At 42.4% G+C, this 27775-nt stretch overlaps 2 protein-coding genes across 3 annotated transcripts in view; both read right to left on the bottom strand.

The window, feature by feature from the left end:
• Window positions 1–9225: 9225 nt before the first annotated feature.
• On the bottom strand, window positions 9226–19995 carry LOC126983213 (uncharacterized). Of its 2 annotated transcripts, none has more exons than XM_050835834.1 (5): window positions 19763–19995; window positions 15471–15644; window positions 14580–14713; window positions 13379–13534; window positions 9226–10911 (listed from the first exon to the last, which is right to left on the bottom strand). In XM_050835834.1, the coding sequence occupies exons 2-5, from the start codon at window positions 15640–15642 to the stop codon at window positions 10744–10746; spliced, it is 630 nt and encodes a 209-aa protein (XP_050691791.1). In that variant the 5' UTR covers window positions 15643–15644; window positions 19763–19995; the 3' UTR covers window positions 9226–10743. The 2 variants fall into 2 exon arrangements, with proteins under 2 accessions (XP_050691791.1, XP_050691790.1); XM_050835833.1 differs by having other exon boundaries at window positions 15456–15644; window positions 19763–19990.
• Window positions 19996–23012: 3017 nt separating this feature from the next.
• Window positions 23013–27775, bottom strand: part of LOC126983212 (rab GDP dissociation inhibitor beta-like) — a 29563-nt gene continuing 24800 nt past the window's right edge. Inside the window, exons 5-9 of the mRNA XM_050835832.1 lie at window positions 26940–27080; window positions 26231–26390; window positions 25908–26019; window positions 25271–25415; window positions 23013–24412 (exon numbers count right to left, since the gene is read on the bottom strand). Coding sequence (XP_050691789.1) covers window positions 24217–24412; window positions 25271–25415; window positions 25908–26019; window positions 26231–26390; window positions 26940–27080 — 754 coding nt within the window. The 3' untranslated portion in view covers window positions 23013–24216. The remainder of the gene's footprint in view (window positions 24413–25270; window positions 25416–25907; window positions 26020–26230; window positions 26391–26939; window positions 27081–27775) is intronic.

Raw genomic sequence — 27775 nt, 5'->3', positions numbered from 1 at the left:
TTAACAAATCTAACCAAACTTAACATAATGTCCTGGCATAATAGGTTTGGTTTGATGATCAAATGCTGTCAGATGATGTTAGGTAGCTTTGCATCACTTCGAACCCCGCCCCTTGTTCTGTCTAATCTAACCAGAACTAACGTCTCCTAACGGGTTGAACTTCCTCTTCGATCTTCCTTTTAGCCAGTTCCGCGGAAAGTAGTTATAAGAAAAGATGAATAGTAGGACAAAATGTCAGAAAAATAGGGTAAATCTTTCCTTCATTGCCGTTTCCTATACAAAGTGGGTTTTTCTTTCATTTGATAGTTTAAGATCTTTTGAGTGTTCTGAGGCCTCATTTGTTATGCAAATGCATAATAACCATGTGACAAAGACAACTGGGTCAAGATTGGTATTATTCACAACTCGCTAACTCTTTTTTCCACTTAACTAACTGCTCTTCTGTTGTCATATAAATTTCCTACTTACCTTTCAACCTCCCAGAGAACCACAAAAAAGTGGAGAGATCAAAACAACTGCGAAAATAGCCATGAAATAATGTGCGTGGCCCGTGGGAACACGAAGTCCGCGGGCGGCGTAATCCCGTGGCTCACGGCCGCTCACCGCCGTAGCCTACTCAGCCGCCGGTGACAACGGTGCAGCGCGAGGGTTATTTATTACACGTATTCATAGTAAAAAAATAACAAATTAGTAAAGAAATCTAAACAAAATAAACTAACCTAACCTACACATGGTAAATATTTGGCATCGCTCATTACGGTCATAATTCATTTGTATAACAAATGATGCCTCTAAAAACTCCAAAGATCGTAAAAACTATCAATTTTTTTTTTTTTTTTTTTTTTTTACAGCAAAGGATACAGCTCAAGGGCACAAAAAAGTAAACATTAATAAAAAAAAAAACGCCTCGCTCTCCTAAAAAAATCCAAGAAGTGGCCGCCGCAAAGATTCTGATACCCTCCTCTTGAAAGAGTTCAAGTCGTAGGCAAGAGGAAATACAGATGAAGGAAGATTGTTCCAGAGTTTACCAGCGTGAGGGATGAAAGAGTGAAGATGCTGGTTAACTCTTGCATAAGGGGTTTGGACAGTATAGGGATGAGCATGAGTAGAAAGGCATGCAGTTAGCAAGTTCAGAAGAGCAGTCAGCGTGGAAATATCGATAGAAGATGAACGCCCAGCCTCGAGGAAGCTGATTTAGTAAGAGATGAGATATGAAGTTTCCAGTTGAGATTTTGAGTTAAGGATAGACCGAGGATGTTTAGTGTTGAGGAAGGTGATAGCTGGGTGTTGTCAAAGAATGGATAGTTGTTTGGAGGATTGTGTCGAGTGGATAGGTGGAGAAACTGTGTTTTGAGGCGTTGAAGGACACCAGGTTCTTCTTGCCCCAATCGGAAATAATAGTAAGGTCTGAGGCTAAGGTTCTGCAGCCTCCAGCCTTGAGTCGTTAAGTTCCTGAAGGGTGGGTCTTCTATTAAAAGAAGTTGAATAATGCAGAGTGGAATCATCGGCGTAGGAATGGATAGGACAGTTCGTTTTGGAAAGAAGATCATCAATGAACAACAGAAAAGAGTGGGAGATAGGACAGAACCCTGTGGGACACCACTGTTAATAGATTTAGAAGAACAGTGACCGTCTACCACGGCAGAAATAGAACGGTCAGAAAGGAAACTGGAGATAAAGGTACAGAGAAGGATAGAAACCAGATTTGTGCCAGACCCTATCAAAAGCTTTTGATATGTCCAGCGCAATAGCAAAAAGTTTCACCGAAACTTAGGACGGCAGTTTGAGGGATTGGAACGGTCACCCTTCTTAGGCACAAGCTGTATGAAGGCATACTTCCAGCAGGCAGGAAAGGTAGATGTTGACAGGCAGAGGCGAAAGAGTTTGACCAGGCGGGGACAATAGGAGGCACTCCATTAGGTTCATAAGCCTTCTGAGGATTGAGGCCAGAGACGGCATAGAAAACATCATTTTGAAGAATCTTTATAACAGGCATAAAAGAGTCCAAGGGGGGATGAGTAGGAGGAATATGCCCAGAATCATCCAGAGTGGAGTTATTAGAAAAAAGTTTGAGAGAAGAGTTCAGCCTTAGAGGTAGAGGAGACGGCAGTGTTGCCGTCAGGACTGAGGAGAGGAGGGAAAGATGAAGAAGTGAAGTTGGAGGAGATGTTTTTGGCTAGATGCCAGAAGTCACGGGAAGAGTTAGAGAAAGCAAGGTTTGACATTTTCTATTAATGAAAGAATTTTTGGTTAGTCGGAGAATAGATTTGGCACGATTTCGGGCAGAAATGTAAAGTTCATAATTAGCATTAGTTTGAAGGCTCTGGTATCTTTTGTGAGCTACCTCTCTATCATTGACAGCACGAGAACAAGCGTGATTAAACCAAGGCTTTGTAGCGTGAGGAGGAGAGAAAGAACGAGGACTGTATGCCCATTCCAGAGACAATCACCTCTGTGATGCGCTGAGCACACAGAGGGGTCTCTATCCTGGAAGCAATAATCATTCCACGGAATGGAAAAGTACATCCTCAGGTCGTCCCACCGAGCTGAAGCAAAATGCCAGAAGCATCGCCTCTTCGGTGGGTCCAGAGGGTGTACAGGAGCGATAGGACAGGATGCAGAAATAAGATTGTGATCGGAGGAGCCCAACGGAGAGAACAGTTTGACAAAATAAGCAGAAGGGTTTGAGGTAAGGAAGAGGTCTAGAATGTTGGGCCGATCTCCAAGACGGTCAGGAATACGTGTAGGGTGCTGGACCAACTGCTCTAGGTCGTTGAGGATAGCAAAGTTGTAGGCTTGTACACCAGGATGGTCAGTGAAAGAGGATGAAAGCCAAAGTGAAATCTCCTAGGATGGAGATTTCAGCGAAGGGAGAGTGGGTCAAGATGTGCTCCACTTTAGAATTCAAATAGTCAAAGAATTTTACATAGTTGGTAGAGTTAGGTGAGAGATAAACAGCACAGATGTATTTAGTAATAGAATGACAGTGAAGTCTTAACCAGATGGTGGAAAATTCAGAAGAGTCAAGGTCGTGGGCACGTCGAAAATAGGAAGCGGCAAAAAAAAAAAAAAAAAACGTAGTTGAACTCAGCAGGGCAACGATGTAGAACTAGATGGATACCACAAAGTAGTGTTGATATTAATGTTTCAAGAAGTCGTCATTCTCATCCCAAATAAAAAGTGTTAATGCTACAGTTTCACGGGTCCATCATTTCCGTCATAGAAATCGTGCCTTGGTGAGAAGTGGAATTGATGTGGATGATGTGTCGGTACAAATCATGTGTATGCGGATGAACACGAGCGTAGGAGCGTGAACGAGGCACCGCTGATTTATTAACGAGCCATTATCTCGTTTCCTACTTAATCAACTGCTCTTATGCTGTCATGTATTCTAATAACCTTCAAACCTCCCAGAAATATTAGAGATCCAAGACAGTGACTCACACGAAAACTGTCTTGGTTGAAAGCTGGAAACGAAGAGAGAAGAATAACTAAAGCTACAAAGAAAGGAAGATCAGGGAGTAACAAACTAAAATAAGCAGAGATCCGAGGTGTTTACAGGAGGAGGAAGAGGGGCGGGGAAACACACATGATTCTAAACAGGCGATTTCTTACCCTAACTCCTATTTCCGAGCGACAACACTACGTCCAGCAACACAAAGAGTCTTCCTATACACTATTCTATCATCAAAGTGAAGAAGAGATGCTAATATGACATAAAATACACCAAAACAAACGGAGACCTACCTCACAAGTACCACTTTCCTCAGCATCAGTCTGCGCATGCGCGTGGGAGTGTGCGTACTAAATGGCGCACAGCCCTTCATCATGAAAAATGGGACTCTATAATTATGATAGGCTAACGTAAATAATTATAGGAAATATGTCGGTGTATTTCATTCATTTTACTCATGTTTTATTTGTATCTTTCATATATATGTGAAAGTAGAGTGCCCACGTTTCTTCAGCATCGGTCTGCGCATGTCCGAGAGTGTGCGTACTCAATGGCACCACCCTTTACCGAAAAAAAAAATTCTAGTTATGATAATGAGTTATTTCCACGCAAAGTAGGATTATGGGACGTAATTAATTATAACAAATGTGGTAGTATATACAATTCATTTTATTTATTTCTCTTTTTTGTTAGGTAGCAAAGTAAAGAATGGATGGAAATATAGAATGCCCGTGTTTTTGTTCAATGGGTAAAAGTAGTTTGTTAAAATGAAAGATATTATATTTAAAGAGACAAAAAAATGTAAGTATGTTCAATTCGCCTCATTATAGTTGTGTCTCTCATAATTAGGTATACAGTGGGAAGCAGAACAAGGAATGGATGAATGCTATTGTTGATGGTGTTGTTGTTGTTGTTGTATAATGAATAGTAGACATGTAATACTTTAAAGAGAGTTGTAAGAAATGTTAGTAAGGGACGGAGTTTAAGGTAGCCTATCTATGTAAGGGAATGATCTCCAATTTGTACGCATTCTCATATTTAGCACAAGAAGAAGAAGAAAGAAAGAAAAAGATAGACTAAAGGAGAAAAAGAAGAAAAAGGAAAAGAAAAAAGAAGAAAAAAGAAGAAAAAGAAGACGAAGAAGAAGAAGTAAAAGAAGAAGTAGAAGAGAAGAAGCGATAATTACCCTTTCAAAACCTTTTAAAATGAACGTGTTTATAGAGTTTTCAGCGATTGTTTTAGATTTTAGTGTTTTGGTGGTTCTTGAAAGTTAAAACGAACATAACTTGGCAATTTTTGGGTCTCACGAAACAAAACAAAGTGGACTATTATTGAAATGGTGTAAAAATGAGCAATTATTGAGGTGAAGAACAGTTACCAGTCACTACTTCGGCAATATTTCACCATCTCACCATACATTAACAGCTCAATTATCCACAATATTATTTTTTATTTTGTTATGATATGCGTACTAATTGGAAGGCTGCGTACAAATTCGTAAACTTTCCTCACGAGCATATAAATGAAAAAATTAGATAAACAGCCACTGAGACATCATATATATACATCCCGTGAAATAATAATAATAATAATACAAATGAAAACAGAAGAAGTTACCAGTCACTATTTCGGCAATATTTCACCATCTCACCATACATTAACAGCTCAATTATCCACAATATTCTTTTATTTTTATTTTGTTATGATATGCGTACTAATTGGAAGGCTACGTACAAATTCGTAAACTTTCCTCACGAGTATATAAATGAAAAAATTAGATAAACAGCCATTAAGACTTATCACATATATACATCCCGTGAAATAATAATAATAATACATATGGAAACAGAAGAAGAAGTTACCAGTCACTATTTCGGCAATATTTCAAAATCTCACCATACATTAACAGCTCCATTATCCACAATATTCTTTTTTATTTTGTTATGATATGCGTACCAATTGGAAGGCTGCGTACAAATTGGTAAACATTCCTCACGAGTATATAAATGAAAAAAAATAGATAGACACAACCATTGAGACTTATCATATATATACATCCCGTGAAATAATAATCATCATATCTTGTCACTCCACCACTGGCACCACTGGAGGGGGGGGGGGCGAAGATTGCTCCCTCTTGCACGAGGGAGCACGGGCCTTTGCCAAAGGCGGCCCGTAGCAGGGAGCCGACAGACCGACTCTATCGGCGATCGAAATCAAGCCGACCAAGTCGGTCTGTCGACGAGGACTGGCGTGTCTCTGACCACTGGAGGGATCTTTCGTTTGCTTCCAGGAGATCTTGGTTGGAGCAGCTTGGGCCCAACACGCAGCCTCGGAGAATATGTTCCGTTGTTTGATTGGGCTCACCACAGGGGCAGGCTGCGCTAGCCGCCAGTCCCCACCTCTGAAGGTTGCCGTTTGTCTTGCCAACTCCAGCCCTGGCACGGTTTAGGGTTACCCACTCTTTCCTGTTAAACGATGTTCCGTTCGGGAGGTTTTCACATGGTGGGGGGAGTGGCCCATGTGGTGGAGTCCAACTACTCCATCCACTGCTCATGCCGATACTGAGTTGGTGTGCGTCCTTGTAGCCCTATAACAGTGGCGAAGCTCTTGCGTGAGACAAGCCTTCGCCGCATTTCTTGGTGACCATACAGTGGGTGTCGGTTGTCGGTCAATTGCTTGTCCCGCTCCTGCTTGGTGATGGCGTCACGTCTGATGGAGGGTGGCGCAATGCTTGCAAGGCTATATAGGGCCGGTAGTGGGGTCGACTTCAAGTTGCCTGTTATTATTCGGCAAGCCCGGTTTAATTCTGGGTCCACAGTTGTTGCATGGCAGGACCGTGCAGTATTCCGCGGTGGAGTAGCACAGTGCCATGGCGGTTGTTTTTAGGGTTTGTGGGTCGGTTCCCCATGAAGAGTTTGCAAGTTTTTGTAATAGGTTGTTTCGGGTTGCGACTTTTTCTTTAAGTTTCCTTGTGTGCTCTTTAAAAGACAATGTCCTATCCAGAGTCACACCCAGATATACAGGATAGGTACTTGGTGTTTTCAAGTGTTTTGTTTTCCCAAGTGACCTTGAGGCTTCTTTCTGCTTGGCTGTTGTTAAGATGGAATGTGCAGACTTGGGTTTTTCCTGGGTTGGCATTTAGGAACCAACGTTTGTAGTAGGTTAATAGAGACTGCAGTGCATCTGTGAGGCTGGTTTCGATGGCATGGAAGGATTTTGCTTGCATCGCAATGCAAAGATCGTCTGCATAGATAAATCTGCGGATGTTCTGGAATTGCGGCTGGTCATTGGTGTAAATGTTGAATAACATTGGAGCCAACACCGATCCCTGTGGTAATCCGTTCCTTTGTAGCCTCCACCTGCTTTTTTTGCTGTTCATCTCTACAAAGAACCTCCGGTTGTTCAGGAGGGACTCTATCACCCGGACAACGGTTGAATTTTTCACTAATTTGGCTACCTTAAATAGGAGAGCCCTGTGATTCACCGTGTCATATGCCGCAGTGAGGTCAACGAAGACTGCTCCAGTTTTCAGTTGTTTTTCAAAGCCGTCTTCTATGTATTGTGTGAGGTTCAGGACCTGGCCGCAGCAGGAGCGGCCAGGTCTAAAACCTGCCTGGTCGTGGGACAGTTGGTCATCCACTGTGGGTAGAATTCGCATCATAATCAAGCGTTCATACAGCTTATACAGACAACACAGTAGAGAGATTGGTCTGTAGTTCTTAGGGGATGTTGGGTCTTTTTCCGGTTTTAAGAGAGCTACGACTTTGGCTTTTTTCCATGTTTTTGGTATCTTTAGAGTTGTTACACAGGTGTTCAGCAACTCAAGGAGCCATTGACGAGTTTTAGGTCCGAAATTATGTATCATTTCTGCTGTGATGCCGTCTAATCCAGATGCTTTGCCAAGTTTAATTGTTTTTATGCCTTCATCCAGTTCCTCTGTCGAAAATGGGAAGAATTGTTCTTCACTATTGTTTATATAGTCGGTCATTTCAACTTTCATGTTCTTTTTGTGTCCCCTTTCCTTATTTTTGGGTTTGCCATTCAATAGTAGTTGGTGTGCAACTTTGTCCGGGGTAACTGCAGCTACGCTTATGTTGGTATTCTTCTCGGTGTTTAGTTTCCGAATTGTTTTCCAGGCCTGTTTACTATTTTTTTTTTTTTTTTTTTTTTTTTTTTTTTTTACGTCGCGGCCTATGGCGCCGGTAGGCTTCTTCCCGGTGGGGCCTGATGGTCGACCCAAGGCTTCTTCCCGGTGGGTCCTGATGGTCGGCCCAGCCCGTTCTGGCGCAGGCGAGTGTTTATAGTGGCGCCATCTTGCATTGGCTCATGCTGCCCTCCCGGAGCTCATCTTTAATCCTAGAATCTAGAGTCCGGGTTGATAGGTGGTCTTCTGGACAGCATGTGGGTAGTTTTAAGCCACTCGGCGGCGGCTGAAAAATCCCAGCTTGGTGGCACCGGGCGGGGATTGAACTCGCGTCCTCCTGAACGCGGTGCTGTTACTCTGTCGATTCAGCCACCGCCTCATATCTACTCCGGTTATTAGTTCCTGCCATCTGTCCTTTTTTCCTGTGCTTATCAGGTCGAGCAGTGACTCGCCTAGTTCTATGGTGTTTTCAGAGAATGGATCGTCATTATATGCCTGTTGGTATTCCTGGTACAACATCTTACTTTGGCTGGTGAGACAAGGTATATACTGCTTTCTGTGCCCTCTTGGGATGTTCTTTGTTGCAACATTCCAGACAAGTTTTTGGAAATGTTCATAATCTCCAGGACATGGGTTAATGCTGGTTATTTCGGCCTCTAGTTCGGTTGTAAACTTTTCCCAATTTGCCTTTCGGAAATTAAATCTAGGTATTCGTTTGCTTTCGGTTGGTCTTAGAACAGGTCTGATCTCTATTGCCACTGGTCTATGTTGAGATCTTGGGATTGGTTTCAAGATGGATTTCTCAAAGTTGTTGAAGAGTTTGGATGAGGCAAAAGCTAAATCGGGGTTGTAGCCTCTTCTCCATCTAGCACTTAAGAAAGATGGTCTGTGCTTGGCATCATGGAGGAGGATGAGATTTTTATTCAGAGCCCAGAGTTCCACTTCTTCACCATCCCTGTTTGTCTGGCTGTAGCCCCAGGTGGTACTGTGACTATTAAAATCACCGATAACCAAGCAGGCTTTTTCGCCGTTCAGGTTGTGGTTTGCTGGCCAGACAAATGGTGTTGGAGGAGGTTTATACACTGATGTGATGATGAGGTGTTCGGTTTCGACTTGAAGGATTTCGATTCTATCAGCGGAGTGGTTACTACAGCTCTGGATGTTCGATTGATCTCTTGTATAAATAGCACTGCCATGGACAGGGCTTGGTTGGTGGATAACAAGATTCATGCCAGGGATGTTTCTTGGCCGTGAGCTGCAGTGTGTCTCTTGTAAACATAAGATATCGGCTTTCAGAGTTCCAAGGATCTCTAATTTTGCCGACGAAAGTCCTTCAGCATTAAAGCTGATGATTTTGGATAGTGTCATCTCCGAGGGCCGAGGGTTGATCCTTTTACCACCCTAGAGTGTTTGTGGCTTTGTGTAGTACAGCAGTTGGTCTCTTTTCGGATAACAGGGGCACCACGTGAATGTCTGCTGCTTGCCCCCGAAATAATAATAATAATAATAATAATAATAATAGTACTTTACGAAAATATGAAAACAGACTCGTTGAAATTTATCATATATACACCATGTTTTCTCTCTTACAGTAGAGGAGGCAACCAAAAAATAAAATACAACCATTGAAAGTTACTGTATATACACCTCACAATAATCACACGTCACTATCTTACAAATATATGAAAACACAACCATTGAAAATTATCACATTATTCTTTTTACATAAACAAGAATAGACTATTTTATTTTCTGTTGTCATAAAATTATGTTTACGTGATGTTGTTTCTTTCTCTTTTGTTGTTATTCTTTCGTTTATTCATTTATTTATTTACCTATTTACATATTTTTTTATCATTAAATTTTATATTTATCTATTACTCATCAGAGGTCAACACCCACCTGTCAACTCATTAGGTATTCTTTTTGTCCTACTTTGGTATTCTATTTATCTCTTTATTATCTTATTTATTTATTTGTTTACTTATTTACACGTATTCTTCTCCTTCTTTTACTGTCACTGTTATTTTCCTTGATGTCCTGTCAATTCTCGGGGTAACAAATCTAACCCAATTACATCTAACCTAACCAGACCTAATCAAGCTATAACTAACCTAACCTAACCTAGCGTACCTAACCCTATCTATATACGGCAGATATTTGACATGGTTTATTACGGTTACTCAATAATAACGATAATAGTAGTAGTAGTAGTAGTAGTAGTAGTAGTAGTAGTAGTAGTAGTAGTAGTAATAATAATAATAATAATAATAATAATAATAATAATAATAATAATAATAATAATAATGATGGTAACAATAATAATAATAATAATAATAATAATAATAATAATAATAATAATAATAATAATAATAATAATAATCACTCTACACCTGCATCATACACACTAACTACAAAAATACGTTATATACACTTTAATACAACGAAAACAACAACCGCAACATTCTTTTAAACATCGCATTAGTATTTATCATTAAGTTTTGCGGCTAGTCTGGCTTTTCAGTTCCAGTTTTGGGAGGAAGTTATTTTGAAGTGTTGGATTTTCACAGTGAAGTTTCCACGGTACAAACTATGTCGTAAAAATTGATATAAAAGTAATGATGAAAGGTGATAATAAAATGTATGAGGGCGTGTTCTCCAATTTGTACGCATCCTCCTATTTAGCACAAGAAGAAGAAGAAGAAGAAGAAGAAGAAGAAGAAGAAGAAGAAGAAGAAGAAGATGATAATGATGATGATGATGATGATGATGATGAAGAAAAAGAAAAAGAAGAAGAAGAAGAAGAAGAAGAAGAAGAAGAAGAAGAAGATGAAGAAGAAGAAGAAGAAGAAGAAGAAGAAGAAGAAGAAGAAGACAAAACTACAGTGACTACGAAAGTGAAATAAAGTAAATGATAATGATATAAAAAATCAACAAAACCAATTAAAGTGAATGATAAAAAGATAAGTAAAAAATCCAACAAAGCAACTACGTAAAATGAATGATAAAAAGTGGTATAAAACAAGACAACAAAACCAACTAACCACACATTGAATAACTGGTCGGGAAAAAGACAGACAAATCAACCACACTTTTGCTGATGAAGACTAATACGACGTTTAAAAAATTCAGGTGTTCGACGCTACGCTCCGTGGTGGCAGAGGCGGGAGAGGAGGAGCGTGAGGAGGGGGAGGAGGAGGATGCTGGCGGGTGTGTTAATCTGCCCCGCCCGGTTGATACAGTCCCAGTTGGCAGGTCCGCAGTACGCCCGATAGTGCCCCAGTACTTCGTCACAGTCTGCTCCGTCCACCTGCGGGAAGAAGAGGTTGAAAAGGGAGAAACAGGACAGACTTTAGGCCCGTAATGTCACGCTTTCGGCTCTCACATCAACTATTTCCAGAAGCCAATAAGGAGATTAGTCGGATTCCATGGGTCTTTTTTTTTTTTTTTTTTTTTTTAGGTTCATGGTACAGAAGGGTCAAACTACCACCAGGGTCATAAAACTACTCCGGAAAATGCCCAAAACTTCTACGAAAGCCTTATCAAATATGTGTGTTTGGGCGCTGAAATGATTAAGAATATAACCTTTCAAGATGACAAAAACAATTGGTATCACTGGCAGAAAAGAGGAGAGACAAGTCGGAGGTCTGACGTCAGCTGAACCCAGTGCAACAATGACTGTTATGTCTTGCATGAACGCGAAAGGTGAGTTCATCCCTCCTATGTTTGTCTTTCTCACAACAAATATGTCTGAGCTGTTGGTGAGAGGTAAACCATTTGGCTCCTTGGGGAAGGCTCACCCATCAGGTTGGGTTTAGTTAATCTCGCTGCAGAGTGGCTGCGGCACTTTCTCACAAAGGTTCATCCGACAGCAGTCACCGTTAATATTGGGCGACCATCACAGTCACGTCAGAAGCCGGCATGTCATTGAAACAGCTCAAGAAAACAACATCCAAATCATTTCATTGCCGCCGCATTGCACGCACCGACTTGAAGGTTCTGAGAGCAGGCACAGCAGCGCATGATTTTCGTTATACAGAAATAATGCCGTTCAACAGAAATATTTTCACCGATGAGGACTCCACCGTGGCTGAAACTGAAGCACTGACAACCCACAGTGTTAATAAGCTTATTCCTCGGCCATCATCGCAAAACCCGGAGCAGTAGTCCAAGCGTCGAGACCATATTCCAGCCATACAAAGTCAGCAAGAAGCAGCGGAGGCGGTGGCCGAGTGAAAAACGTGCGGATGTGGTGAGCCCGCGGACCTGGGTTCGAGTCCCGCCGACATACGCTGACAATTTTCAACCATCGCCGAGTGTCGGAAGATTACCCACATGCTGCCCAGATCCAAAACAGCCCTAACTGCAGCGCCTTCGTTCAAAAGGAGCACCGGGGGGCAGCATGGGCCAAGCAATAGTCATACATCACGGCGTTACTATAAATAAAATCCGCCTGCTCCACTAACGGACTGTAGTCACCCAAGAGACCCCTCAAGGAAGCCTGCTGGCGCTATAGGCATCACCTAAATAAATAAACAAATAATTATCATGTCCACAGCCACCAGTAAACACCTCAGATGAACAGTCTCGTGCACGACCATAAGGCCTCGTCAGTCCATTTGGCATTGCATCAGACCCAGCCATGCTTGTAACTATGCCGAACAACACGGGTCTGGCGGTCACAGTTACCAATCCATAACTATAACGGACAACACGGGTCTGGCAGTCACCGTTACCAATCCATAACTATAACGGACAACACGGGTCTGGCAGTCACAGTCACCAATCCATAACTATAACGGACAACACGGGTCTGGCAGTCACAGTTACCAATCCATAACTATAACGGACAACACGGGTCTGGCAGTCACCGTTACCAATCCATAACTATAACGGACAACACGGGTCTGGCAGTCACAGTCACCAATCCATAACTATAACGGACAACACGGGTCTGGCAGTCACAGTTACCAATCCATAACTATAACGGACAACACGGGTCTGGCAGTCACAGTTACCAATCCATAACTATAACGGACAACACGGGTCTGGCAGTCAGTGTTACCAATCCATAACTATAACGGACAACACGGGTCTGGCAGTCAGTGTTACCAATCCATAACCATAACGGACAACACGGGTCTGGCAGTCAGTGTTACCAATCCATAACCATAACGGACAACACGGGTCTGGCAGTCACAGTTACCAATCCATAACCATAACGGACAACACGGGTCTGGCAGTCACAGTTACCAATCCATAACCATAACGGACAACACGGGTCTGGCAGTCAGTGTTACCAATCCATAACTATAACGGACAACACGGGTCTGGCAGTCAGTGTTACCAATCCATAACTATAACGGACAACACGGGTCTGGCAGTCACAGTTACCAATCCATAACTATAACGGACAACACGGGTCTGGCAGTCAGTGTTACCAATCCATAACCATAACGGACAACACGGGTCTGGCAGTCACAGTTACCAATCCATAACCATAACGGACAACACGGGTCTGGCAGTCACAGTTACCAATACATAACCATAACGGACAACACGGGTCTGGCAGTCACAGTTACCAATCCATAACCATAACGGACAACACGGGTCTGGCAGTCACAGTTACCAATCCATAACCATAACGGACAACACGAGTCTGGCGGTCACAGTTACCAATCCATAACCATATCGGACAACACGGGTCTGGCAGTCACAGTTACCAATCCATAACCATAACGGACAACACGGGTTTGGCAGTTGGCACTCAGCGTTACCTCATCCTCGGGGTTAAGGTAGTGCTTGCAGCCACAGCCGTCCTCGCCACCACCGACGGAGGGGCTGACGGCGATGTAGGTAGCGAAGGGCTCCTTGCTGCGGCAAAGGTAGAAGCACGCCTCCTCCGCGCTGGCCGCCTGCTGCACCGCCATCACCTGGGCGAGGGAACGGTTCATCAGTTGACGTGGGCCCCAACTATTTTCTTTACCTGTTTTCTTGTCTTTAAACAGTATGCGTGATGTTATACTTTATTTTTTCTTGTCAATAAAAAGCATACGTGGTTATATTATTTGTTTACTTTTTTTTCTAATCTATAAAAACATACGTGATTTCATACTGTGTTACTTGTTTATAGAAGTGGTTATATTTTTTTTTCCTTGCCTGTAAAAAGTATAAGAGATGCTATACTTTTCTTCATACTTATTTTACTTGTCTATAGAAGGTGGAAGTAATTTTATATATATTTTGTTTACTTTTTTTTGTATGTAAAATGTATATGTGATGTTATATATATTTTTTTACTTTTTTTCTTCTCTATAAAAAGTTAATGTGATGTAATATTTTTTTACCTCCATCTTTTTTTAATCTTTTCACCTCCCTCTTTCAATCACATCCTTATTCACTCGCACTCCCTCCCTCCTTCACTCTCTCCCTTCCTCCCTCACTCTCTCCCTTCCTCCCTCACTCTCTCCCTCCCTCCCTCGCGGTTCACCAACACATTCGCCTCCCTCTCTCCCTTACATCCTCACCTCCCTTCCTTATTCACTCACACTCCCTCCCTCCCTCCCTCACTCCCTCCCTCCCTCACACTCCATACCTCCCACACACTCCCTTCCTCCCTCCTCCATTTCCTCACTCATGCAATCACTCACGCTTTCTCCCTCTCTCCCTCTCCTCCCCTCATTCAGTCACACTTCTCTCCTTCTCTCCCACACTTTCCTCCCTTTCCTCCCTCACTTTCATACTCCGTCACACTCACTCATTAACTCACTCATTCCCATTCATGCCCTCACTCACTTCTCCCCCTCTCTCCCTCACGCTCATTCCCTCCCTCACTCCCTTCCCTCCTTCGTGTCCTCACTCACCCTCAAGCACTTCCTCTTTCTCTCCCTCCCTTTCTCTCTCCCCTCCTCCCTCCCGACACACTCTCCCTCCCTCCCTTCCTCCCTTCCTCTCCCTCACACCCTCTCACACACTCACCTGCGTAAAGTTGACGAACATGAGGGTGCCGTTGAAGTGGTCCTCGGTGAAGCAGCCTTGGTAGGTCTTCGCCAGGGGCCGCCACACCCACGGCTTCCCCGAGCCCTCCCGCACCCCAGGGACCACGTGCCCTCCTGCGGAAGAGAAGAAACTGAGGAGGATGGCACAAGGAGGAGGAGGAGCAGGTGGAGGAGGAGGCGGAGGATTGAGGTAATGTATAAGGAATGGACGAAGAGGAGGAGGAAGAGGAGGGGGAGAGAGGAAGTATTATAGCAGGGGAATAGAAGAAGAGAGAGAGAGAGAGAGAGAGAGAGAGAGAGAGAGAGAGAGAGAGAGAGAGAGAGAGAGAGAGAGAGAGAGAGAGAGAGAGAGAGAGAAATAAGTGTAGATGATGAGTCGGAAGAGGATTGGAAGAGGAGGAGGAGGAGGAAGAGGAGAAGGAGGAGGAGGAGGCAGCAGGGGAAGAATAATAAGAATAGTGAAAAAAGTAAAAAGTAGAAGAAAAAGTAAAATTGAGATAAGGTTGAAATGTTTATTTTTTTTTGTTTGTTTGTTTATTTGTTTATCCTCCTTCTCATCATCATCATAATCATCATCATCATCAAACTGAGGGGAAGGAGGAAGAGGAGGAGGAGGAGGACTGAGGTAATCTACAGGTATTTTTTTTCCTTAATCCGCTAATCCTCCTCTTCATCCTCATCCTCATCCTCTTCCTCCTCCTCCTCATCATCATCATCATTATCATCATCATCATCAAATTGAGGGGGAGGAGGAGGAGGAGAACTGAGATAATATATGTGATTTTCTTTCTTTCATCTGCTAATCCTCCTCCTCCTCCTCCTCCTCATCATCATCATCATCATCATCATCACGTACCTTCCTTACCCTCACCATCACCGCCTTGCATCAGCTGATCGGTGGTAGTGGTGGTGGTGGTGGTGGTGGGCGTGTCAACTGCCCCACCTGTACCCCCGCCCACGCCTCTCACTCCTAATTGTGCGTGCGCTTGGGCGGCCAGACACACCACCCACGCCACCGCCCACGCCTGCACCCACGCCGCCATGCCTGCCCGGAAGAAAGATATGAGCGTTAGAGAGGAAGGGATTTTTTTTATTTTTTTTTTTTTTTACCTTTTTTTACGATGTGATGACTTAAGGGTAATGGAGAGAGAGAGAGAGAGAGAGAGAGAGAGAGAGAGAGAGAGAGAAACGGAGTGAAATAGATATAAAGAAAAGGAAAGAGAAGGAAGGAAGAAAGAAACAGAGACAGAAGGAAAGAAAAAGAAAAGAAATGAGGAAAAAGGAAATAGAAAGAAGGAAATATAGAAGAAAGAAAGAAAAAAGAAGGAAATAAAAGAAAGAAAGAAGGGAGAAAAGAAGGAAAAAAAGAAAGGAAAATGAAAGAAAACACACGAAAAGAAAGAAAGAAAGAAAGAAGGAAAGAAAATAAAGAAAGAAAGGAGAAAAGAAGGAAAAAAAGAAAGGAAAATGAAAGAAAAACACAAGAAAAGAAAGAAAATTATTATACTCCATACTTATCATTGTCACCTCTCCATTAACATCAGGCATCATTAACTTATACAATAATTAAGAGGAGGAACCAATTAAGCCATCACGTCCAGGTGTCAACAGGTAAACAGAGACAGCGTGAGTCACACAGGTGCGCGTCGCCATGGCAACCCCGCCCCGCTGATCACAACACACACACACACACACACACACACACACACACACACACACACACACAGGTGGTTCAAACAAGGAATATTTACGAGTATAAAATTTTAAAAAGTTGGATAAATAAGAAAACGGAGGAAAGACTTAAACACACACACACACACACACACACACACACACACACACACACACACACACACACACACACACACACACACACAGCAGCTGAGTGTAAAATAAACAACAACAAAAAAGATGATTCACGCGAGAAGCAGAAGTTGTTGTTGTTTTAATGAGTCAGGTAATTAATTAACGGAAAGCAGGTGAGTCACGTCTTTGTTCCAGGTAAGTTTGTTTGTTTATCATCATCATCATCATCATCATCGTCATTATCATTATCATTCTTCATCTTATCCTTATTATTTTTTTTTACTTGTTCCTGGTCTTGTTTTTTGTTCTTCTTGTTCTTGTTCTTCATTTTCTTCTTCTTGTTTTCGTTCTTATTATTATTTTCCTTATTATTTTTTTTTACTTGTTCCAGGTCTTGTTTTTATTCTTCTTGTTCTTGTTCTTCTTTTTCTTGTTCTTGTTTTCGTTCTTCTTATTATTATTCTCATTATTATTATTGTCATCGTCATTATTATTCATCTCAAGTATAACAACAGATGTCTTTTTTTGTATATGTTTAAAAAGAGCAGGAAAAATTAACTACCATCTACGTTATGTCATTCGTCAGCCATAAAATGAAGTTACTAGTAGTCAATAATTGCTTCTGGCGCACGTACTATGGGGTTTGTCTCTCGGTGTGGAATGTTCTCCCTCCACCCGCCTCTGTGTTGATGGCTCCGTCGATATTATGCTTACGAAGTCGATATCAACTCCCACTCCCTACTTTGTTCCTCTGCACCTCGCCTCATTTGTTTTTTCCTTTCTCCCACACGCCTCTCCTCACCTAATATTATGCTACGTCGATATAACTTACACTGTCTATTTATCTTCTCTCTGTACCTCGGTTCATACACTTCCCTACAAGCCTCCCTTACTCTTAGGCTATGTCGATATAAGCTTATTTAGTTTTTCCTTTCTCCCACACGCCTCTCCTCACCTAATATTATGCTACGTCGATATAACTTACACTGTCTATTTATCTTCTCTCTGTACCTCGCTTCACACACTTCCCTACAAGCCTCCCTTACTCTTAGGCTATGTCGATATAAGCTTATTTAGTTTTTCCTCTCTCCCACACGCCTTTCCTCTTCTAACATTATGCTACGTCGATACAACTTACTTAATTATCTTCTCTCTGTACCTCGGTTCACACACTTCCCTACAAGCCTCCCTTACTCTTAGGCTATGTCGATATAACCTTACATCGTCTACTCTGTTTTTACTCTCTTTACTCACATTTCATGCTCTCGCTTTCCTCATTGTGTAGGTACTATCGTCTGCTTCTCCTCTATATACCACATTTCCTACATTATCTCTTTCCTGCATACCTTCCTCTCTTCTATTATTATGCTACGTCATTATCTACTCTCCTCTCTATAGGGTAACCTCATTTCATATATCGACACATTTTCCTACATGCCTTCTCTCTATATGTCATTCTTACCACGTCGACATATCAACTCCCCTCCTCTACATACCTCTATTTAGACACTTTCCTACACGCCTCTCCTCTCCTTCTATTGTGCTACATTAATATAAGCTTGCATTGTCTACTCCGCTTCTTCCTACACATTTTCCTACATGCCTTCTCTCTAAATGTCATTCTTACACGTCGACATCAACTCCCCTCCTCTACATACCTCTATTTAGACACTTTCCTACACGCCTCTCCTCTCCTTCTATTGTGCTACATTAATATAAGCTTGCATTGTCTACTCCACTTCTTCCTACACATTTTCCTACATGCCTTCTCTCTAAATGTCATTCTTACACGTCAACATCAACTCCCCTCCTCTACATACCTCGGCTTAGACACTTTCCTACACGCCTCTCCTCTCCTTCTATTGTGCTACATTAATATAAAATTGCATTGTCTACTCCGGCCACTTCTTCCCTCTTCTTTCTTTACCTCATTTCATAGTCACTTCGTCACTCTCCTACACGCAACCGCTACTATTATTATGCTACGTCAATATAACTTGCATTGTCTACGTACTCTGCTTCTCTCTGTATCACATTTCATACACTCATATATTCCCAACTGCCGTCTATTTCGGATGTTCTTCCTCTTATACCATCGTTTATAGCTACACTTGCTTGGTTCTTGCTAGACTCCTCCCCTATTATATATATGGTACTATTATATGCCACGTCGATATCAACTTATCCTCCTCCTCTATGCCACAGTTCATACCTAGCCATGCCTAACCATAATCAATCTTCTTTACCTTGAATCCTGTTTCTCTATTGAATAAAAAACTTCACCCCCTCCCTTCACTTGTTTGAGTCTTGCCTCCCACCCTAATATTATATGGTACTTCATGCTACGTCAAAATCAACTTATCCTCCTCCTCTATGCCACAGTTCATACCTAGCCATGCCTAACCATAATCAATCTTCTTTACCTTGAATCCTGCTATCTATTGATTAAAAACCTTCACGCCCTCCCTCTACGACTGTTTCACACTCAACATATTACGTGTACAGCATTCCTAGCGCGGTTCTCATGAAACTAATCACAAGTTCAGAGTAAGCTTGATTGATATTTGTGTTCGTAACTGTACCTCGGCAACCTTTGTGTAGTGGCGTTGGTTGTAAGAGAAACAGGGAAGGTGTGTCAACATTAATTACCACCAGCATGAAAAGATACAGAGGAACGTTGTTGTTTTTTCTTCATATACAGCCATACCTATCTCTATCTTTCCTAACCTAACTAACCTAACCATACTCACTCGTCTTCTTTACCTTGAAGTCGTCAAACTCCATATATATTTTTTTTAATTATAGGCATACACAATAATTATTATCATGCGTTTATTCCCAACAGAGCTACGCTAACGCATTCAAAAATACGTGTACGGAGTTCCTAGCGTGGTTTTCATTATATTTCCACTATTAAATAAATTACGCAACCCCACCCATAAACAATTTCCATACACTCCCTACATATTATATTATCGCACTCAACATAAGGGATGTGGTATCACTATTGGATGTATATATGGTATACCATCTATATAGCATGTCGCATTCTAATAGGTTCAAATTCTTAACCAACCAAATTCAGTAATGTATCTCTTCTTTAAATACCCCGGTAAATAATCCTCATATACTCCTTACACGACTACACCCAACACTAAGGACACGGTACCCACCTAATACTAACACATATCCCATTTTTAAAGGTTCATTATTCTAGAAGTCCAAACAATCATATTTCTCTTAAATTCCCGGGTAAACAATCCTTACAGACTCCCAAACACGACTACATTAACACACTCAACACTACGAGTATGCCCCATTTTTTAATTTAACAAACCAAACCATTTCTGTCCTTACCTCCAACCCCGTGACGCCGGCGGTTCAATGCTTCAAGATCTCCTCCACTTCTTCACCGTCCAGGAATGTCTGTCAGCACACCGCATTGTTTACACTATATAATGTTTACACTCACTCACTCTCCTGTTAACACTCCATTATGTCTTCCTCCTCAAGGCGCAACACTCAGGGTGGAGACATTGCTCTTTATCTAATCACGCAAGCAGGTGTTATCGTCATACCGCGACTCACAAGAAGCTGTACTGCGAGAGGTGTGTGTGTGTGTGTGTGGTTGGCTGCCAGGTGTCGGCGGGAGCCCTGCACCACCAGTCCACCAGTCCACCAGTCAGCAACCTCCACTCAGCCACTCAGCCAGTCATTCACTTCCGTCAGTCACCAGTCAGCCACACCACTTCAGCCAATCAGCCATTTACGTCAGTCAGCCCTCTCAGTCATTTATAGCCAGTCACACCACCCACCACCAGTCAGCCAGTCAGTCAGGCAGTCACAACACCACCAGTCAGTCAGTCATCCACACCACCACTCAGCCAGTCAGTCAGGCAATCAAAACACCACCAGTCGGCCAGTCAGTCAGTCAGCCACACCACCAGTCAGTCAGTCAGTCACACCACCAGTCAGTCAGTCAGTCAGCCACACCACCAGTCAGTCAGTCAGTCAGTCATTCACACCACCAGTCAGTCAGCCACACCACCAGTCAGTCAGTCAGTCATCCACACCACCAGTCAGTCAGTCACACCACCAGTCAGTCAGTCAGTCAGTCAGTCACACCACTAGTCAGTCAGTCATCCATACCACGTACCAGTCAGCCAGTCAGTCATCCACACCACCATGCAGTCAGTCAGTCAGTCAGTCAGTCATCCACACCACCAGTCAGTCAGCCAGTCAGTCAGTCACACCACCAGTCAGTCAGTCAGTCAGTCAGTCACACCACCAGTCAGTTAGCCACACTACCACCAGTCAACTACCTCAGTCAGCCAGTCAGCCAGCCACAACACCTGCCCGATCCCGCATGACTCATAACCAACCCTCTCGCCTCCTCCGGTTTCACTTTCAGCATGACACACACACCGGTGGTCTCTCCGTCTTATTTACCTTTCCTCATTCTCCCGTAACCTTGAAAGTGATTATCCTCAGTCTGGTTCCCTTATATTAACGCTCCATGCCTTGAATCGACTTTTCTATATGAATATACACTAGTTTTGTTGCACCTTTTAAGCTAGTGCTCTGTATTACACGAAGATGTCACCATTTCCTGCTCTGGCAACAAAAGGATCTCACGCCGCATTCCCGAGACATTACTCTTCGAACTTCCTTCCTAAAGCTGCGTTAGCCAATGTTCTCTTGCTCCTCCTCCTCCTCCTCCTGTGCGTCTGCCCGTTTACTCATCACGACCCGTTTTTGTTTTTATGTATTGCAGCTTTATTGACTTCGTGTATTTGTACTGTATTTTGCTAGCTGTGGGAAATAAAACCCTCTGTCTATCTATCTATGTGTAGGGTGTGTGTGATTGATTGATTGATAGTTTATTGTTGCAAGTAAACAACAAAGGAGAAGGGAGGAGCATGCCATCCCAACCCCCAAGCAGTACAGTGTGTGTGTGTGTGTGTGTGATGCGACATGAACAGGTGCTATTTATAAGCATGACAGGTAGACAACTTTTACCTTTTTTTCAACTGTTCATTCTGAAATGTTATGCAATGCATCTTATCATCAACTGTTTTACCTTTCGTTGTATTTTCTAAGGCAACATTATTCCCTTCATCTAGCGGTTTTTTTTCCCCACTTCTAACTCAGGACATGTTGACACTCAAAACAAAACTCTCAGCATTAGCGGTCTTTATATGTAATTCTGACAACTTGTAACGCCAATACTTTTCATGACTTTGATTCCAGGCAGAGACTTACCTCCCCCAACCCGGCAACCCACAGAGCCACGTGTGTGCTGCTGAAGACAAAGGCACCAGGCGGGAACAAAGACTAGGGGGGGTAATTACCTCTTGACTACACGCAGCAAGACCCTCAAGAACAAGACATTTAAACATTTCCAGGTCATCTTTCTCTTCTGTGACAGTCGTGGGCATTAGATGTTTATTTCCAGCACTACACAGGACCAGCTACTTAACTGTAACTGGCCTGAAGCAGTGTTCAAGGGTCACAGAACACTTTTCGCTGGGTCGCCACCTCTAGACAGACACACGGCCAGTACTATCAAGAGGTTTCAATGAGTCGGAGGAGAATATTAAGAGCTAACATGAGTTACTCCTACTATTCACATCTATTTTCAGCTTCCTACCTGAGTATGGAATTTTCATAAGAAATTAAGTAGAAATATTATAGTTGAGACTTTGTGTATGAAGTGCACAGTGACCTTTTAAAGCACTTTGGACCATCTTTAATAGCAATTTTGCAGCCACGTGTTTGCCTGATCAATGTTTGTTCAAAAATTTTACCAATCCCACTTATATTATTTGTGGACATGCTTCAAAATATGAATATTTCACCTTGTACGTCACTGTACGGTGGATTACAAACAAAAAGCATTGAAACGGCCAGAAATAGTAATGAAAAAACTTTCTTAATCAGAGTAACACTAACATCCTGGTAAGAAACTGACTTTCTACATATGTTAACAGATGTAGGGATGCCAGTGGATGTACTTGAGAACGATGGTGATGAGACGCAGAAAGGTGAATGAAGCTAGGATTTTTTTTTAATTTTTCAATTTTTTGTATTGTCGACCACGTGTCCTTAAAATTATGCTGGGTTGCAGTGAGAAAAGTCTAAGGGCATCTAATATGCACCTGCCACCTGTATGTATGCAAATCGTTGAATTATATTTTTGTTCAAAGTATTTCAAGAAAGAGCAAAAAAAAATTCTAGCCTAATAATGAACTTTAGAGGTGAAACATTAACAATTATATCAGTCTTTTGTTGCGCTGTTGAGCAAGAGTAGGATAAGTTTGGGTGAAAATACAACATTGCCGCAGCATAATTCATGTCAATTGATCACTGGCTTTGCTTTGTCCTAGACGTTGAAAGGTCAAGACAGACCAACTAGCCTCTGACGCCCCCGTGCTCCATGACTCCACCTCCCTGCACCAACTCAAGGCCAGACCCCGCCCATCACAGCCACTCCCTACCTCCAGCCCCACACAGCTTGTCACACAAGTTCTAGTTACAAGAAATATTTTAAACTAGACATTCATCTTTCTGGGAGCCTGTTGGTCTGTTGTTAAAGGGTACAGAAAAATTTGGTGGTGTTATCCTTTAACCTGGAATGACTTACATATGAAAGCATACAGATGTCAAGGTAGTTGGACAACTTGAAAATCCCAATGATGGAAAGCAGTGCAAAAGGTGACCAGCAGATTTTAGCATAAAGAGTACGGTACAAAAACAAGAACACATGCCAGCCGGATTAGATACCAAATCATAGACCCAGTGATCAAAACAGTACAATCTCGAGCATGCGGACCCCGTGATACTTGAGCGATGCAAGTAATGACAACAGTGTTGGTCGACGTATCGTGAGGCATACCAATTGACGTCTGTGCAAGCCATACAAGGTTCTTTCCCTTATAGATTACTTAACACACCTTTTCCTTATACAAAAGAAACTAGTCCACCCCAAAGTCACATGTCAAACTATCAGTAATCTCTGTATTTATGCCCAAGAGAAGTCTGTATGACTACAATGGATTATACATGCATACATAAGGTTTAGACTGAGGAATGTGATAACACAAGGTTCAAGGTCACATACACACTAAATTTAGCTCCAATAGTTCAATGCCATACAAATCTTTACAAAAGACTGCTTGGTTATTTAATTTTAAATAATTTTCTCGCACTACTGCCTGCCACGATCAATATTCATATTCATATTAACCGCACAACAATTATTAACATCAATTTAATACTAAAAACGCCCCTTTAAGTCATCTACTACACATGGGTAATGCCAACCTATTACAGTTGTGGCAGTTTCTTGTCAAGGTTTCCAGGGAGCAGGTAAATAGCAGTGAACTAACAGTATTTAAAGCAGCCTCAAATCATCAAGAACTCACTAGATAGCATTCTCTACAATTTTATCATTTATATTCACAACATTAATTACAAATTCATCTCCAATATAATAGTAATAAAAAAATTAAAACTATTCATCAAATATTATTACCTTACTTTGGTATATATAAACATGTGGGAAGAAAAAAACAACAACTCTGGTGGTGGTGGTGACTTGATGAAGCAATTGAGGGAGAAACAAATCAAAGTTCACGATCTGGAGGCCACAGTGCAGCGAGTAGTGACGCAAGGAAGGCAGCGGGAGACACGGAGACGACGGTGGTGGTGGCAGCATCCTGCTGAAGAGACTCGAGGCTTCTGCTGCTGCTGCTGTGCGACCCCCAAGCACCGACCAGCCAGCCAGGTGCAGCGTGACTTGACCTGCTCGTTTACATGTCTTCGTCCCCAAGGTTGTGCTTCACCTTGCTGAAGTCGAAGTCCTCGCCGGTGCCCCGCTGGTAGATGGAGAGGACATCCAAACACGTTGTCTCGAAGTGGGAGGTTGCGTCGTAGGATTCTGAGATGAAGATCTGGTTCTCCACACCCTTGTCCAGGGGCTTGTAGATGGGAGACACTATGACAAACCTGAAGGACAGATGGAAGAGATGTTAGTACAAAGGTGAAGGTGAAAATGTTTTCCCTCCCTTAGTCAATCCATACTATAGCTGTGTCATGTGAGGCCAGCCGTAGAGGGACTGCCACACTTGCTCTCCCATTCCTGCGTCACAAAATTGCCCAACCCCATATAGACAGAAAACGAGGGGAAGAAAAATGACACCAGCCAGTCAGAATAAAATACAAATACATTGCGTATGAAAAAAATGCGGGTGTGTACGTGGGTAAAAAATGAATCTTTTCTAAACAACAGATGGGGTGGGGGGGCTAGTACCACAGTCTGTCAGTCCTTCTTATGGCTCCCTCTTTTATTCTTCCCTTCATTCATCCACACTAACCTAACCTAAACAACAGATGGATGGCTTGTTAGTATCAAAATGAAGGTAACAACTTCCCGACACTCCCTCTACCCCCTGTCACTCCTTCCTATGACTCCCCTTTCACCTGTAATTCCTCTATCTGTTTGTACACACTAAATCTTGGTATGAATTAATGGTTTCCTATAATCTTCCTTCCTTGAATGCTACACAAAACTTTCAGGCATGAGGCAAAATAATATTCTTTGTAAAGCCTCTCAACTCTTGTCTATTGAAGAGCTGCTGCTGTTGCTTACTTCCCACAATAAAAGATGGATAAGAGGAAGACTTGTTCATTCACTTGCCTCAAATATCCCATCACTACTGTCTAACTGGTCCCACAAGATGATGTACAACAACCTCTACAACTCACACTTCTACTGACCAAATTCTACTTCATCATTACATTCAGTTATCCATTAGATGCAAGGATAAGCTTTCTCCTTCTAAATAACAAGCTTCCACCACTCACTTCTGCTTGATTGGTCCCAGAAGGTTGAGGCCGGGAGCGATCTCTGCTTCAGGGTTGTCGGTCTCCACTGTGGTGCTGACCATGGCGACGAACCACCCCTTAGCAGCCACCTGGTGTGTGTAGGAGACCAGCGACACGTAGATATCTGCAAGGGAGGAAAGGGCCGTGAGTGAATCCTGTCCTTCACCCTTCATCCTGAGCCACCTGATGTGTGTGTAACAAGGTCAGTGACAATGAGCCTTAAGTCATGGGAGTATAGAGTCAGGGCAAGACGGTTCGATTCCCAGTGCTGTCATGTGATGTCAGGAAGGGCATTTGGAAGTAAGTCCATATTCTTAAATGTATCAGGTTCCCATTACAATTAATATTCAAGGCCACTGAGAAGATTAACCAAGTTTTCATGGGTGATTCTTTCCATTCAAGGTGCAGAGGTCATATAAACAATCACTAGGATCACAAAACACACTATGAAAATCCCAGCACCTTCTAAAGAGGCTTTAGCTTTAACTGAAGTGTCAATATGTTTAAGAATACGTGTCTTAAACCCCAAACCACACCCCCAAACAGCTAACTAATACGGACAAAACTAAAAAGCTGTCAGGACACAAAGGTGAAGGTGACATTTTAGCGCACTCACCGGAATTCCTGTTCACTTGCTTCTGTGGGATGATGATCTGTGTGGAGAGAGCGTCCTTGGTGTTGCTGATGGGGTGGTCCATGAGGCAGATGGCTCGCACCACCTGGCCCACCTGCAAGACAACCAACACTCAATCAAGACTCATGGATTGCAGTAAGCAGCTTGTATTCCCTGGCTACTGAAATGGATTGTAGACCACATGAGACTAGTTTTTTTTTTTTTTTTTTTTTTTTTTTTTTTTACAACAAAGGAGACAGGTCAAGAGCACAAAAAAGAGGAAACTAAAAAAAAGCATTCTATATTGAAGACTCTTTGTAACCTACCTTTTCCACTCTGTCAGGTACATAGGATGGGTCGCAATAGACCTGCTTACACTTTGCGGTCTCGTTACCTGACCGCACGCCCACCACCTTGCCGCCCTCCATCACGATCTCGTCGATGGGCTTGTCTAACATATAGGTGCCACCGTAGATGGCAGACAACCTGGGAGATGACAAGAAAATGTATCACTAATGGAAAAACACATTCACTTCCTTGTCGAGATAATAAAAGCTTCCTCCCTCCATCCTTAAATACAAACCTAACCTACACAACAGATGGGTGACTTCTTAGCACCATACAATTTAACCTGGTAGCTGCGGGGATCATGTTTCTAAAAGGCTCCTCTTAAGCGAATTTGAGAAAAAATTATCACTCACGCAAATCATTACATAATATATATCAACACATTTGTGATCAGTTTATGCATCCTCTATTTTGGGGGGTTTATATCAAGCCATAAATTTGGCCCGTCACTGCTACTGGGTTAAGAACTGTCCTCTTAGCAAACAAAATTATATCTCTTTACTCTTCTCCAATTGAGGAGTTTTATATCTTATTTCAATCATGACATCACAGACTAAACCAAGGCAATACATTCCTAAAATTCGATCTAGGAGGAAAGGAAAGATACAATTAATCATAAACATATTCCACACCATTCTACAAGACACCCCCACCAGCCTTCTACCTGAGGACACTGTTTAGACTCACCGAGCGAATCCCTGAGGAAGCTCCCCAAGACCATAGAGAGGGTAGAGGTAGGGAGACTTGCCATAGCGAGCAAGGGAATCACTGTAAAGCTTGATCCTCTTGAGGGCGTCCCCGGCAGGCTTGGCCAAGTAGTCGTCATCCCTGTGGAGGAAACACAAGCAAGTATAGGATGACTGTGACTGACAGCTTGTTGAACAGGTGAACAGATTCTACTGAGGATATGAATTGTTCTATTGTTTCTCATGGTGTTTGCAGGTGTGAGAAGCTTGTAAGATATGTCTATAAAGATGTAGTGGATGACATGCCTTGCAACAGATTAACAGAATTTATGGAAAGCTTCAGAGGTAATGTTGGAAGTGATCTATACTGACGTGTTCCTGGAACTCCTTCATACAGATGTCATTTGTGTTTAAGAATCATAATTAATTATTTTTCACACAGAATTGGACTTACAACAAACACAACAACTTTGACTTAGCTATAGAAAAATAAATTCTTGCCATTATAAATAAGACTCAAGCCCCTGTAGGTATAAAAAGCTCAGAAAATTGTATAATCTGCAGGATAGTGAGTGTGTGTGCTTGGGTGGCTGGGTGAGTGGTGTTAATGGTTATGACTCCCTTCAGGTAAGAATGAACATCAACAACAGCTGCTGACCAGACAACTTGAGGGGGCATGGAGCTTAGTGTGGCAACAACCATCACTGTCCTCTTTCAAGTGTAATCCCTTGATGCTAGTATTGAACCACTTCATGTAATCCACTAACTCAAAATGCCAAAGACAATGAAAAAGGTGTAAAATGAAACTGATATGCCACTCTTCTGTCCATTTATGTC

Source organism: Eriocheir sinensis, chromosome 53, assembly GCF_024679095.1.
Source record: "Eriocheir sinensis breed Jianghai 21 chromosome 53, ASM2467909v1, whole genome shotgun sequence".
NCBI lineage: Eukaryota > Metazoa > Arthropoda > Malacostraca > Decapoda > Varunidae > Eriocheir > Eriocheir sinensis.
Note: the sequence above shows the minus strand (reverse complement) of the source record. Positions and strands in the feature narration are given on the sequence as shown.

Coding starts and splice junctions, on each gene's coding strand:
- LOC126983213 (XM_050835833.1), bottom strand. CDS start 15,642: ATGGCGGCGTGGGTGCAGGCGTGGGCGGTGGCGTGGGTGGTGTGTCTG. Junction 13,535..14,579: donor TGTTCGTCAACTTTACGCAG/GTGAGTGTGTGA, acceptor TCCCTCGCCCAG/GTGATGGCGGTGCAGCAGGC. Junction 10,912..13,378: donor ACCTTAACCCCGAGGATGAG/GTAACGCTGAGT, acceptor TTCTTCCCGCAG/GTGGACGGAGCAGACTGTGA.